At 43.4% G+C, this 14,707-nt stretch overlaps 2 protein-coding genes across 2 annotated transcripts; one reads left to right on the top strand and one right to left on the bottom strand.

Moving 5' to 3' along the window:
* Positions 1-2,162: 2,162 nt before the first annotated feature.
* On the top strand, positions 2,163-9,462 carry LOC136443881 (uncharacterized). The gene is made up of 9 exons (XM_066441254.1): positions 2,163-2,172; positions 2,622-2,693; positions 3,559-3,647; positions 5,638-5,800; positions 6,173-6,362; positions 7,168-7,303; positions 7,666-7,794; positions 8,413-8,502; positions 9,002-9,462. The coding sequence occupies exons 1-8, from the start codon at positions 2,163-2,165 to the stop codon at positions 8,482-8,484; spliced, it is 861 nt and encodes a 286-aa protein (XP_066297351.1). The 3' UTR covers positions 8,485-8,502; positions 9,002-9,462.
* A 697-nt stretch (positions 9,463-10,159) lies between these two features.
* On the bottom strand, positions 10,160-13,986 carry LOC136443563 (insulin-like growth factor-binding protein complex acid labile subunit). The gene is made up of 4 exons (XM_066440847.1): positions 13,898-13,986; positions 13,354-13,553; positions 12,126-13,104; positions 10,160-11,768 (listed from the first exon to the last, which is right to left on the bottom strand). The coding sequence occupies exons 2-4, from the start codon at positions 13,544-13,546 to the stop codon at positions 10,685-10,687; spliced, it is 2,256 nt and encodes a 751-aa protein (XP_066296944.1). The 5' UTR covers positions 13,547-13,553; positions 13,898-13,986; the 3' UTR covers positions 10,160-10,684.
* Positions 13,987-14,707: the final 721 nt, after the last annotated feature.

Raw genomic sequence — 14,707 nt, 5'->3', positions numbered from 1 at the left:
GGTAATCGCGAGTTTCTGTATTTTTGCTAATACCACTACGGAGAGTGTGGGGGTCCAAGTCGTGCGGCGACAGTACGGAAGGCTAAGCATGAAGCTCCCGTTTACTGTCGTTTTGGTAGTGATAGTGTGGAATGACGTTATATGGTTGACCTAGTACGTACACAGGGTTCTACCAAAGAAAACAAATACGTGTCAGGTACCTTAGCGTTATGGGAAAATAGCCTACGAGGTGGACCCATGCAGAAGTTATATTCACAGCATGTTTGTTTTTATTTTTTACTTTTAAAATAATTTTCATTTATTCACATATATTTTAAGAGGATTGGGCTATGAGCTGTGATTGCTTTACGAGGCCCTCTCCTCTTACATACAAAGATATGATCAGCGATGATAATTACAAATAGCACAATGACGTGAAAAGAAAGGAGAAGAGAAAAGAAAGCGATAACGACAGCCGGTGTTCAAACACACTTGGGTTGCAAAACGTACTTCCTCTGCCAGTTTGATACGGTCTTTATGCAACCTATAGATCTGCTTGGAGATTGAGTTACTAGTATTCGATAGTGCTGGGTTTCCCCGAAGAATATTCGCACATGAAATACTATAATGATTAGTGTTATTTGGATCAAATGGTAGGATGCCTAGGATGTACATTCTGGATAATGATGATGACATATCGAATCGTTCGTTGTTGTACAGTGGGCAATCTAGGAAGTCATGTACAGTTGTTTCATAGGGGTGGCCGCATTTGTGTTGGAACAGGTGATGGTTTAGCTGACTGAAATTTAGTCTAAGTCTAGTAATGCTACGGTCAGATATCCAAACTGGGACCCAGCCGGGCTGCTTGGGACAACGAAAAAAGTGCATATCAACAGATAAACACAGATTGTGCTCATGAATAAGTTTTAAAATGTTTTGTGTGTTTTGTTGTCTTTTTTCATACCTTTCGTTCCCACAAATTGCCCGACCGGGCGCCGGGCGCAAACATGAAAGACGAAGCAAGAGAAAGAGAGTGACATCTTCGCAAGATTTTTATCGCATTCACACCAAAAAGAAGCAAACGGTACGCGCGGATGTCATAAACAAACAGCAAGACTTGAGTGTAGAGTAGTCAGTTGAGATGTGTACACTGTCGCGGCCTGCTCAAAACTGGCATGCCAGGCTTTCGGGGTCTGCCGCTTTGTTCACTCGTAATTGTTTACCGTGCTGTGAAGTGGCTCTGTCATAACACCACCGTGATGTGGACCGTACTAGACATGTTCCTGTTGTGTCCTCTAATCAAAACCTATAGATTAACGCAAATGATAACTGCCATAATTAATAACATCGACACACAAGAAATATCGATGATAAACTTACGGCAGAAACGATGGAGTACTCTCCAAGCAGAGATTGGTTGGGAAGATTGTGACCTTTTTATCATATGCCCAGGCCGTTTTTGGTCCGCTCTCCACCAACGTTGATGGGGAGAGCGGACAAAAACGGGTCATATGATAAAAAGGTAATAATCTTCCCCAGTCCCCACCAAACTCTGCTTGGAGCGTACAAGTTCCCCACAAGGGACAAAAATTATTCACCAAGAAGAAGCTACATCGCTCGAGACAGACAAATACAACCAGCACCTGCGCGAAGTATAATCTTACTGTGACAGTTTGTACTTTTCGTCAGCTACATGGGTGTTTTCTAGCGTAACTGCAGTGTCTCGGTGCAAAGAACTGGCTTCCGGACCTTCTGATACTAGGTTCGTTTCGTAACAATCTCTTGGCGCAATATAAATCAGGGAGCACTTCACTTGCCACGGGTAATCCGGCCAACTTGTCTAACCCTTGGTAAACTGTGGGTAGTTGCTAGCTATAACTCTGCTATTTAATCAGAAGAGGGATCTAAAGCGTCCTTCATCACCAGTCGACGCGCTTACGCACCGTCGGGGTTATGCCGCCACTTACTGGGTCGTTAAGTGTCCTTAAGTACCTAAAAATATATATTTTTAGGACCGACTGACGTGTTATCTGGGAAAGGGGAATGTCCTCGTCACGGTGACCCTGGACCCTCATGCTAACTAAGTCCCTTCAAGTCATGTCTGTCTCCAACAATAGACGACAGTCTGGTCCCGTCAGTGATGGATAGGCAGTGGCAAAGGGTCAACTTACTTATCAGCGAACATGAAGGCAGGTGAACATGTGAGGTCATCATTATAAGGACGTTACAACAGAGAAGCGTTAAAACCACTCCTTCTTTGACTTCTCGTGTAACCTGTCATGTGGACATTCGGACATGATACTGTAAATGCAGAAATATTCGCGGAAACTTAATTTAGCGGTAGGGAGAAAATGGAGTGTTCCAGGTGGTTTTGAGTTCGCGTTTGAAAGAATAGTAGCGCTGCAATCACACAATAGAACAGCTTTTCGCAGTAGTTTTAAGTTCGCGGTTTAGAGTTCAACGCGAAAACCGCGAACATAAAACCACCGCAAACATTTCTGCATTTACAGTATACAGAACTCCCGTAATAAGCTTTTAATACTGAAGTTTGATACCAGTACCACCCGAGTCGGTGTTTATTTCTGCGCTCGTGCATTGGTTTGTTTCTAGTGACTCTGTATATTTTGTTTGTTTGTGGATAGATTGCGATGATTTCTGGTATGAGGTAGATCTGATGGTCAAGGTCATTCTGGGCCTCCTGGTGACCAACCGTGGTACTGCAGCAGAAATTGAATAGGGCACCTATAGCCACCACAAAGTATGGGGGTGTTCATAATGTGTTATTGCCTTCTCTGTTATGTTTTCTTTGTGCTGCATGGCAGGAATGTAATGACAACTTTAAATCTATCTATCTTTTATTTATGAATATTCAGGGTAGTTCCTTTAGCCTGGGTGTCATCCTGTTAAGTTCCAGGACACTCAGGCTATGGTTCCTTCAGTTAACAGAGTAACTGATTTCCAAGGGAGCCCTTACAAAATCATAACAAATCAGGATACAAAAGGGAAAACTTAAATATAAAACGAACGAATAGTGCTTTCACAATGATATAACATGAAGCAGTAATCATAGGAGTAATAACATAGGAGTAATAAATCATAGGAGTAATAAATCACACAAACAACTCAGAATAATGTATTTCGTGGAAGTATGAGGTCTCCAACCTCTTGCTGTCTTCTTAGGTGCCAACTTAGGTTGGTGCCCCCGGGCGATCATCCGTTATCTATATGTGCACTTGTCAGAGAGACAATCAGAAATAAGACCTTTCACTATGCACGTGTTTGTCCTAGCTTTGTACGTGTTGGTCGAATAGCATACCCATTGTTGTGCAGTAGACAGGAATATGAGACGTAATTAATGATTGATGACTTCTTAAAACGTGCGCGCATATCTTAATTGTGAATGATATAACCTTCACCTTACCAAAGCTCCTCCCAGTATTTCTAACCCCACGTTACTTTGGCCAATTATAGAAGAGTGTTCCCTCCATACACCATAGAGAGGAAAAATCATTCTCCTTAAAAGGCATATCATAGATGATTGGCAGAAAATTTGCATGCGTATTGCTATAAATTTGTTAGATTGGCCGCTGAACACCACAGCGCCCAGGCACTGGAGAAGAGAACTACACTTCAGGCACTTCTTCTACCGCACGCAGCAAACTGAACAAGTAAGCTGTGACTGTTTTTTTATTTGACTTATGATTGTCAGAAACTCTGGAATAATTCCCCAACTTGATAGGCTTTCTGGACTTGTTTCACTGTTATCTGGTTGCCGTATATACAACATGTAGTGCAGAGGTAGTATTCAGTATTTGAATATACTGCTGTAGGGGTCCCTGATACAGGGGTGGGAAGAAGTTGGCTAGTCTTCCCAACGTTAACACTCTTCCAAGCGACTCTGTCCAATGGGTCCCCGCTGGTTAGGCGGCACACCAAAATGTCCTAATCTTGACACACTCCAACCAAGATTCCCATAAGGTTTAGAATTGGTGATCTTAAGTAACAAATTAATTTGTTTTTCCATGAAATACTTTACCGTCTATTCTACCGGGTTTATAAGATAACATACAGGTTATGACGATTAGAGTGGCGTTGTGTTTGGAACTGTGAAGTTATTCTTTTACGCCATTGTTCCTTCTAAAAATGGCACACCCAATGTCTTCAGACATGTTAGCGGAGAGTGTGGATATCGTATGTGTGGATATTTTTCCTATAATAGCCGGAAAGTCCCCTTTCTTAGTCCGTGGTATTTTTCTATCATCCGCACTTTATTTCGTTTCCGAGACCTAAATCGTAGTACAATTTAGTACATTTGACATGGTTGTCTGTTATTTGGGTAAAAATTGCCGGCAGCCCCCCCCCAAAAAAATTGCCGGCAGCCCCCCTCCCAAAAATGTGTCGGCAGCCCCCCTCCCAAAAATGCGTCAGCAGCCTCCCTCCCAACAATGTGTCGGCAGCCCCCTCCCAAAAAATGTGTCGGCAGCCCCCTCGAAAAAATGTGTCGGCAGCCCCCCTCCAAAAATGTGTCGACAGCCCCCTCGAAAAAATGTGTCGACAGCCCTCTTAAAAAAATGTCGGTAGCCCCCCCCCCCAATTTGTCGGCACCCCGTGTAACCCCTCATGTGGCTCCAAGAACACCCCGTGTAACCTCTCCTGTGCCCTACAAGGACATCCCGCGTAACCTCTCCTGTGCCCTCCAAGAACACCCCGTGTAACCTCTCCTGTGCCCTCCAAGGACAACCCGTGTAACCTCTCCTGTGCCCTACAAGAACATCCAGTGTAACCTCTCCTGTGACCTACAAGAACATCTCTCATGTGCCCTCTAGGCGTGGTATGAAGAGGTTACACGAGATGTCAAAGGACAGGCACAGGTTTAACGCTCCATTATTGAGCTTTCATTATGACGATTGCCTCACATTATTAGCTGCACAGATGCCTAAGGCTGTGCGTGCACATTTGACGTGTATTGTACTGCGCTTTGTCACATCGGGAGCCACTGGGGGAAAAGGTAAAGAATGGATAGGGACTTTGGAAACATGGAAAGTCCAATATGACGTCAACAGATATTGCATCTGGATATAGAGTTTGTTGACTAAGTGAGTTAGTCAATCATGTTGGTTAGTGCCTAACTTCTGCACGTTAAAGAATCAATGTACGTATCTCTCTCTGTGTGTGTCTGTCTGTCTATTTGTCTGATGGTTTGTGTGTGTAGGTCTCTGTGTGTGCATGTGTGTGTGTTTGTGTGTGTGTATGTATGTATGTGTGTGTGTGTGTGTGTGTGTGTTTGTGTGAGTGTGATTGTGCATGTTTGTGTTTGCTTGCTTGCGCTTTTGCATGTTTCGGCTTGGAACATCCTCGGTAACCTATGATGTAAAGTCCCCCTCTTACTGGACCCGCGGTACGCTGGTGGCGTCGCTGCGGCCGGTCGAATTGACAAAGCACTCAACGAATTTCATCGACAAAAAACGAATCTTTTTAAGCTTTGTGTGTTTTGTTGTCTTTTTGGTCATACTTGTACGTTTTGAATGATATTCCTATTATAAAGTCAATGATAACACAAATCCAGTTTAGGACGCAGCGACGCCGGGTCCAGTGAGAGGGTGGCTTTAAAGTCACCGCCTAAATGTGGTTCTGAAATGGTATTGTCTGTTGTTGCAGATGGCGTACACGTCTGGACTGGTCGGTTACTGGCCACTGAATGCTCGACACGGCTCCCATGACGTCTCCGGCTATGGGAATGATGGCGTACAGTTCGACATGGGGATGGCGGACGGACCAGACGGAGAGGCCGAGGGGTCCTACTACTTTAAGGGGATTCAAGGTAAAGATTACTCTTTTATGAGTTTTATTTGCAACTTAATTAGCCAGGCTAATTGCAAGGCTAATTGCAACAACTGATAGAAAAAAAGGATACACCAAGATGTACCTAATGAAGTGTAAATTATGCAAATTTTGATTTCATTTTCATAATTAATGAGGAAAATTAATATTTGCAGTGTTTTCCATTATAGGACTCAAATACATGTAACATATGTAGTTTATTGAATATGGAGCATTAGCACATATCAATTATGCAAATGAACTCCTAATTTGCATAATTGATTAGCTTTGTAGTATTGTTGTCTAATACTTGTTGTCGTACAGTGTACTATGTACGATTGTAGAGCAATAACGTTCAATTTGAACATCTAAGGTTCTAGGGTGGAGGTCCCCAACAACGGAGCCCTGTGCCCCAGGTCGTACATGACCATACAATGCTGGCTGTTCCCGGAGGGGGAAACAGACGTCCCGCTGTTCAGTTACCAGCGGGACCTGAAAGGGAATCTCTACGACTATGGGGTCAGCTTTTGGCTACATAACACCTCAACCAAGCTGAGCGCACAGTGAGTTATTTTTCTTCACAGGTTATCTATTCTTTGATATCCCCTCACCCTCCTTTAGCAGCGCTGAAACCCACTCGGGAAATGCTCGGCAAACCCTCCCGGTCTCAGCCCTGCTCTTTTGAACGGAGATTTTGGCTTTTGGGGGCGTCACTGACATTTGCTATAAATGTTAATGAGGTAGCTTTATTTGGCACAAAAGGCCGGTAGTTGCTCATGAATAATCAATGATCTAGCCTTATTTAGCACAAACAGCTGTTATCTTGTTCTGAGCCAAAAGTAGCGATGTAAGACGTAACCTGATTGCAATTGGCTGATAGCTTCCCAGCGAACTTTGCGGTTTTTGCACAAGATGAGTTAGTGCCACTCCTGTGATTGGCTGAAAGCTGATTGCTAGTGACGCCCCCAGAAGCCAAAATCTCCGTTCAAAAGAGCAGGGCTGAGACCGAGAGGGTTTCAGCGCTGCTAAAGGAGGGTGTACTTACCTCCGTGGAAAAAGTCTTTTTTCTCTCTGTTTGTGTTTCCGACAATTTGTGTTCAGTATAACATAACAAGTTCTGAATAGATTGTAATCATTTTTAGTATCGATAATCAATGTACAGTCATTACCATAATTGATAATGAGATGTTAAAAAGGAAGTTTACAAAAGCTCTAAATATCTGACAGAGGTCGGAGGTTTCCGAACTCTTGCTGAACATTTTTTTACTCATAAAACTATAACTTTAATCAGTTAACACTCGTTCAACACTTTTTGATGAACAGAGATGACGACCACCAGTGTTTTTTTTATCTCCTTACGGTCTCCAGATTCAGTGACCAGGATAAAGGGAAGTCACAAAAGGAAGTGAGAGCTGATGTGATTAAAAACGACGAATGGCAGTTCATCTCGGCCACCTACAGCCTTACAACAGGCTACGTGAAACTGTACAGGAATGGCGAAGAGGTACATCTTCACTCATCATCCTTCATTCTGCTGTTAGTAGGACTGCAGATATACACTTGAAATTTGGTTCTGGCTGTATGTACCTGTCGCATATTTCTTAAGGATGCGGTTCCAAACGTGACTGAGTCTATATCCCCCCTCATCGCGGTTCATGACTGGAGTGGATTTCCTGCTCCATACAGACTCCTTAATACAACGTGTTAGTCTATTGTCCACTCTGTCTATCACCTTGGCCCCATCCCAGCCTATTGCACACTTGTGTCTCATCACTGTGGTGTATATCTTCCTCAGGTTGTTGAATTCTAAACTGGTACTGTTGAATTTGACTGACACCAAGGTTTTTCGCATTGCTATCTTTACAGGTTGAATCCCATGAAGCGGGGGATGTGAATCTAGCCACCCAGTATCCTGTGATTATGGGGGGCAAACCAGCCGCAAAAGATGGAGCAGTGGACAAGCGCTGCTACAAGGGGCGCCTCGCTCACATGCAGGTACAATATCAGCCTCTACCAGGCTCCGCGGATCGCTGGGAAAATAGTAGAATTTAGCCAAATAGAGGCAATTGTATGAAGGGAGTTGGCTACGGAGAGAGGGTCCAATAGGCCTGCGCCTGCGAATGTAGCCCTCCATGGCCAAAGTACCCCGGCAAATGTTCTCCCCATAGCCGGCGCGGTTAGTCTGTTAGAGACTAGTACAATATAGCGACAAACACGGTGTTTGGCCCAGAACCGAGAGGTCCTTGGTTCGAATCCTGGGTCCCCTGATGTGTCCCGTTGATGTTGTGCTCTTGGGAAAGGCACTTAACACGAATTTCCTCACTTCACTTAGGTTAAAATCCCAGTTCCTAGCTTTCGTTAGGGACGTCCCTCGGATTGGACGTTAAATGGAGGTCCCGTGTTTGACGAAAGCCACACCTCGAGCACGTTAATGAACCTACCACACTTAGAGTAGGGGTCCTTCCCGGTGTGAGTGCATGAAATGAATCTGTCCGGATATTCAGCTTATACTCTTCAGTACAAACCTGGCTTGTTAGCGCAATGAGACGGTTTACCGGGTATGCAATACCAGCAAACAACAAACAGTTATGATACATATTGGCTTTCCCTCAGGTTTACAACACCACCCTGACCCAGGAGCAGATCAAGGAGGCCATGGAACGTACCAAGAAAGGGTACTACTAGATCCTGATCAACTCTCAGGTACGGGTGCTGGAAAACGATAATATCTTGATATTGTATGTATATAAACTGCTGCTGCTGAGAGTAAGGATGCATTGAGGTCCTTGGGTGAGTGTGTTGATTATGAGGATTTGAAATGTTAAGTGTTTGCCTTTTGTCAGTAATTATTGTTACAGAAACCAGTTGTATACTATTACTACAACCAGGGGACTGTTAAAGTCGGATTTTGCCTTCATATATGACACGTGTTGCTGACACATATTGTGTCTATGTTACATAAGAAAAGAACTCTAGAAATTATGAATATTTAAGAGCTAGCATCGCTTATTATCCTTCGGTACTTTCAGCGCTTTATATCTTAAACAGTCCCAAATTGTTTTATTGCAGTATACGAGACAATTATGCCAATTGTAGTGCTTTTTAATGGGTGATTATCATTATCATTACAATAAGAAACAACCAAGTACCTTGATTGTGACTAGAAATCAACTAACATCTTCATCCTATTTTGCATTTGCAGGCAACCATATGGTTCACACAGGAGAAAGACTGCAGTGCTCGAGCAGAATTTGTTCTATCGCAAAACTTTAGTTTACCTTAAGAGGTGTGGCTGCTCTTAGGAAACGATTATAAGGTTTAGTCAGGAGCAATTCTTTTCTTTGTACTAAGGAACAACTGTTTGATTAAAATCATTATCTTGTTTAGTACATGAAATATAGAATATAGCATATAAAAAGTGATTGGTTTGTGAAAATCATAATACAAACAGTGATTGCCTAGAAGTCAACTTCCTTGTAAGAACAATCTTGAACATTTAAAGCATGCATAGAAGAGAATCTAATAATATCTAACCTAAGACCGATGGCATCTTACAAGACAGAATGTGTGTGTTCTAGTCTGGCGCTATCATGGAAATGTTGAGTTTTCGTTGGTGTTCTTTGCTTTAATATTTGACATTAAACTTGAATACTTGCAGTTCAATATGCATCTGTGTTTTTCTAAATCATGTCTTCAGAAACAATCAGAAAATTCGGATGATATTGACGTTTGACAGGAACCTGGATAGATTTACCAAATAAATGTACATTTGTTTTATTTTGTTGTTTAGATTATCGTTTGTACCAGATGAAATGATAGATAACATTGACTGAACATCAAACTAAAAATACCATAGAAATTTCCTCACTTCACTCAGGTGTAAATGAGTATCTGGCTTCGGTTAGGGACGTCCCTCGGATAGGACGTTAAATGGAGGTCCCGTGTTGAGGAAAGTCACATCTTGAGCACGTAAAAGAACCTACCACATCTTTCGAAAAGAGTAGGGGCATGCCCCGATGTGAATGGATCAAAACATTCCGGCCTAAATGGAGTAGGGAATTCTCGAGCAGCCTTCGTAACCCCTGCTTCTCCTAATGGGTCAGTGAAGTCATGTCTCGAGCATTGATGTTTCTGACCTAGGGTGAAGAGATGCTGCTGCAGGAACAATTAGTTTAGAGCATAGATGAGTGGCCCCCTACGGCCTTACACTGAGTGAGTTCGTTAAAAAAATGTGTCCGGGCTCTTAGTGACGCACCATCAATGACATGACGAATCACACATTTGCTTAAATGTCGCCAATAGAAACCTCCTGTTCTCTATGGCATACAAGTAGTGATTTACTGTCTAGTCTGGGAGCATGTACTTGAGGAATTGAATGTAATTGTTACATTTGTCGATATATAAGTCAATCTATACAGCGAAATTGCAATCTGACCTCATTCTGTAGTTCCAGTTGACTGCATGTGTCTACATCGATGTTTTTGGCTGATGTTCCTAGATTTGTTCTATCATTTCTCTAAATATATATATCTTTTGTAGGTGGCACTTCAAAAGACTTCTACTCATCCTATCATGATGGAAAGTTTTAGTACAAGATGTGGTTCGATTGTCCGCATCCTTAATCTAACGTTATCAGTAAGTCTGGGCTGGCACAAGTCAGATCAACAAATGGAGGATTAATTCTTTCGCGAAGCCACGTAGCAAACCCCATCAGCTGGCAGTCACAGTGGAAAGGATCGTCGTACAGAATTAGGGCTGTCAGGTTCGGAAGTTTGTCAACAACATTTGCGGGCAAGAAGTGCAAAGGGATTCCTCCATTTGTGAAAGACTCGACATGGAGTGAAAGCAGAGAGTGGTCGCAATGGTGCCATCTCGCTGCCTAATGTTATATGTTCACTACCAGTGCTACTTCTTTGCTGTCCTTGCCCCTGTAGTTGACAGCGGTACAAGTGTACACCCCTGTGTCCTCCTCCCTCGCTCCTGTCACCACCAGGGTACCGCTGTCCAGTACCTCCATCCTAGGGAACCCCGACTCCACAGCCAACATGGCTCCAGTTGGGGTGGTCCAGAAAAACTCTGCTTCAGGACAGCCTGAAATTCTACACTTCAACATGGCGGTCTGTCCTTCATGAACGGAGGTGTCGCTCCCTCTGCTGTCGATAGAGGGCGCTTCTTCGTGTTGGCAGTCGCACGTCAGGTTGGCGAGCGGAACATCCTTAAGGTCCTTGCCTTGTAGACTCGGAGGGCTGGCACAAGTCAGATCAACAAATGGCGGATTAATTCTCTCACGAAGCCACGTAGCAAAGCCCTTCAGCTGGCAGTCACAGTGGAAAGGATCGTCGTAGAGAATTAGGGCTGTCAGGTTCGCAAGTTTGTCAACAATATTTGCCGGGAGAAAGTGCAAAGGGTTTCCTCCATTCAGCTGCAGTCTGGTGATGTTGGGGAAAGATGCGGCAGAGAAAGCCCCCTCCTCCACCACACGGATGTGTCCGTGGGAGATATCGAGCTCGGTGGCGTGCTTCATGGGGGTCGGGAAGGACTCAGGCCCGAGATAGACGAACGGGTTTCCGTCCAGACTCTGGTACAGAAGCAAGGGTAGACTAGCCACGGCGGGAGCAACATGGGCCATGTTGGTGAAGTTGTTACCGGTTAAGTCAACGGAAATGAGCTTGTCCAGTCCAAGGAAGGTATCAGGGTCCATGTAGCTGAGCTGATTGTAGGACAGATCCAACCAGCGTAGCTGTGTCAGAGCGTGGAACAGTGACGGGCTGACGGATGTCAGGTTGTTGTGATGTAGATACAGCATAGTTATAGTAGGTGTGCATTCAAAAGTGGTAGGTGCAATGGTGATGAGCCCGTTATATGACAGGTATAGATCGTTCAGGGTGGCCGAGCCACACAGCGCCTTCGGGTCGAAAGTTCCCGCCGACCGCAGGTAGCTGATGTTGGAGAGGTACAGGTTGAAGAGCCTGTGTGTTGATAAATCAAAGTCATGCGTGATATTCGAAGAACAACGTTTACTTTTTTAATTTTTTTTTTCTATAATATGAAGTTTAGTATATGAAAGTTTTATTGCAAGTTCTTGTCCGTAACTATAGGCTTATTGCTAGTACATTTAACATGAAAAGAACGGATAGGCAATGGGGAACGTTGTAGCATGTGACTACTCTACTAGTCTAACTACTGACACTAAATTCTAACTTATTGCATTGGGTTCGACTTCTTTTGATAATAGATATTTGTTATTCACGACGACAGACGTACATTTTTACGTGTCTTTATAGGTTAAAATCGTCATTGACTATGTGAATGGCAAGCTATCATACCTGTGCAATACAGAGAATTGTCCAGGGCCTAGCGATTCTTGGATCGGGTTGTTGTCCAAGGACAAGGTCTGAAGCTGGTTGGCACTGTTCAAGTCACCGGGGAACCTGTTCAATTTGTTGGAGTCCATGTAAAGATACACTAGAGAGCTCAGCCCAGCTAGAGAGATTTCTGGGATCTGATTACTTTGCAAGGACAGCGTTTGCAGGCTGCTCAGATCTTCGAATGCACCGCTTTCAACTTCAACGATCGCATTGTAGCTGAGATCCAAAGAGGTTAGAGCAGGAAGGCCGACGAATGTTGTATTGCGGATGACCGAAATTTTGTTGTCTTCCAGAGAGATGGTCTCAAGTTTAGGAAGGTTATGAAAATTATCATCAATGTTCGTGATCTGATTACCAATCAAAGATATCGACTGGAGGCGTTGTAGTGCATAGAAAGCACCTACATCTATGGATTCAATGGCGTTTGCGCTCAGGTACAAGTCCTCGATGTTCGGCGTGTCTATAAAGACATGGTTGTCAATGGTGACGATGTCGTTATCGGAAACAGACAATGACGTCAGCTTCGTGGAGCCCTCAAAGATGGGCCCAGAAAGCGACGCGAGTCTATTGGAGCTGAGATACACGGATGTTAGCCGTGGCAGGCCGCCGAAAGCCCCCTCCTCAAGCTCGGCGATGTTGTTGTAAAACAGTAGGATCTCTTCAAGTGACGGATGGTCGGTAAACAGGCCACGTGGGATCCTCTCCAACTTACAGTTGTGGGCATCGAATCGGGTCAGGTTTTTCAGGTTGTTGAAGAGGCCGAGCGGAAGCTTGGTGAAGGAGTTGTTGTAGAGTCCAAGGGAAGTCAGAGTCGGTAAGTTGTCAAACGTCCCTACTTCAATCATGGTGAGGTTGACATTCCACCAGACTCTCAGTTCTTTGAGATTAGGCATATCAACAAAGTCGCCTCGTTGAAGCATTGTTATTGGCGTGAAACCTGAAAAAATAAGATTATTATGATGTTATACTACTTGGTCTCATTGTCTCAAGGAGTAGAATTGCAGGTTAGCAGACTACCTGTTTTATTTCATTTTTATAAAGATTGCATATATGATGTGTGTACGGATTTCTTTCTTCGCATGTGACAGTCAAACGTACCATTTAGAGCAGTAAAGGAAATTCGCTTTGCAACTTTTTGATTATGTCATAACAGTAATTCCAATCTAAAGCATATGAATAGACGCACTGATGTCAAACGCGGTGACGTTTTTCGGAACATCCCTAGGAATGGTGGTGATGTTCGGTCCATTGCACGACACTGAGTAGCCGTCGTTCTCAAGGTCAAAACAGAAGCAGGACTTTGGACAGGCGCCGGACGTGGGCAGGTGGTAAAGTACACACACCAGCACTGCGTAACAACACAACCGCACGGCTTCCATCGCTGTTCTAGAAAACAAACACACACACATGCAGACTTCCTAAACTCGGGGTCTTTTATTGCCCCTGTTAACCCATATTTACAGATTATAGTTAGCTCAACTATTGATTTACATGGACTCGAATTAAGATGTCTCTTTCTCTGTGTTTTTTTCTTCGTATACGACATTTTCATAAATTGCGATTGTACGAATTGTAACGAACTACAATTAACTTTCAGGATTCGTTGGATTGTTTTGTAATGTTAGAAAGGAGAACAGGTTAACACATTAATTAGAGTAGATAAGTGGAATGTAAGTATAGCAACCAGACCAGTAAACTCTGTCTAGAGAGCAACAGGAATCATTACTTACTTCTGACTCTCCCACTGCTCAATCTCACGCAGTGACGCAGTTGACCCTTGACATGGGCACGTATAGGAGTCTGCTGACTGGCATATGATAGAAGGTTACCCAAGGTCATTCACACAAGTGTTTGTAGTATCGCCGTTCAAATTATAACTTTACAGGTTAGACATAACCGGCTAGATTGTTACGTAAAACGAGAGAGAGAGAGAAAGAGAGAGAGAGAGAGAACAGATAGAAGGTAGAATAGTACAGAATTTATGTAACACTAACTAACTAACTAACTAACTAACTAACTAACTAACTAACTAACTAACTAACTAACTAACTAACTAACTAACTAACTAACTAACACATAGGATGACGGCTGACCGCAAAGTGTCAGACAACGCTTTTGATCCATGGGGATGAAGCGTCTTATACAATGCAGTTCTAATAAGGATTTCTTGGTGACGCTTTTGATGTACGCACAAAGGTGCTCTGAGGGAAGATCTTTCACTTATGACCATATTGATTTCGTAACGGTAAACAAAAATTACTGTTTTGTAACGCGTGGCCTTCGACCTGTTGCACAACGGTCCTGTTGCTAGGTAATTGTGTTCACAACAAAATATACTCATCAATTTATAGTCAAAGTTAATTGTACAGCAATTGCATCAGGTACAATGTATGGTAAATAACATGGAATGTGGATAACTAGGAACTATTTATACTAGTGTACTAATCTAATACCATTACTGGATACATGAGATAATGGGATAGTACGTTTCACATTGTTTCACATCGTTTCACGCGGTATCTCCCTTGTATGGCATTATA

The sequence above is a fragment of the Branchiostoma lanceolatum genome, chromosome 10 (genome assembly GCF_035083965.1).
Source record: "Branchiostoma lanceolatum isolate klBraLanc5 chromosome 10, klBraLanc5.hap2, whole genome shotgun sequence".
Classification (NCBI taxonomy): domain Eukaryota; kingdom Metazoa; phylum Chordata; class Leptocardii; order Amphioxiformes; family Branchiostomatidae; genus Branchiostoma; species Branchiostoma lanceolatum.
This window is presented reverse-complemented; position numbering and strand designations above follow the sequence as displayed.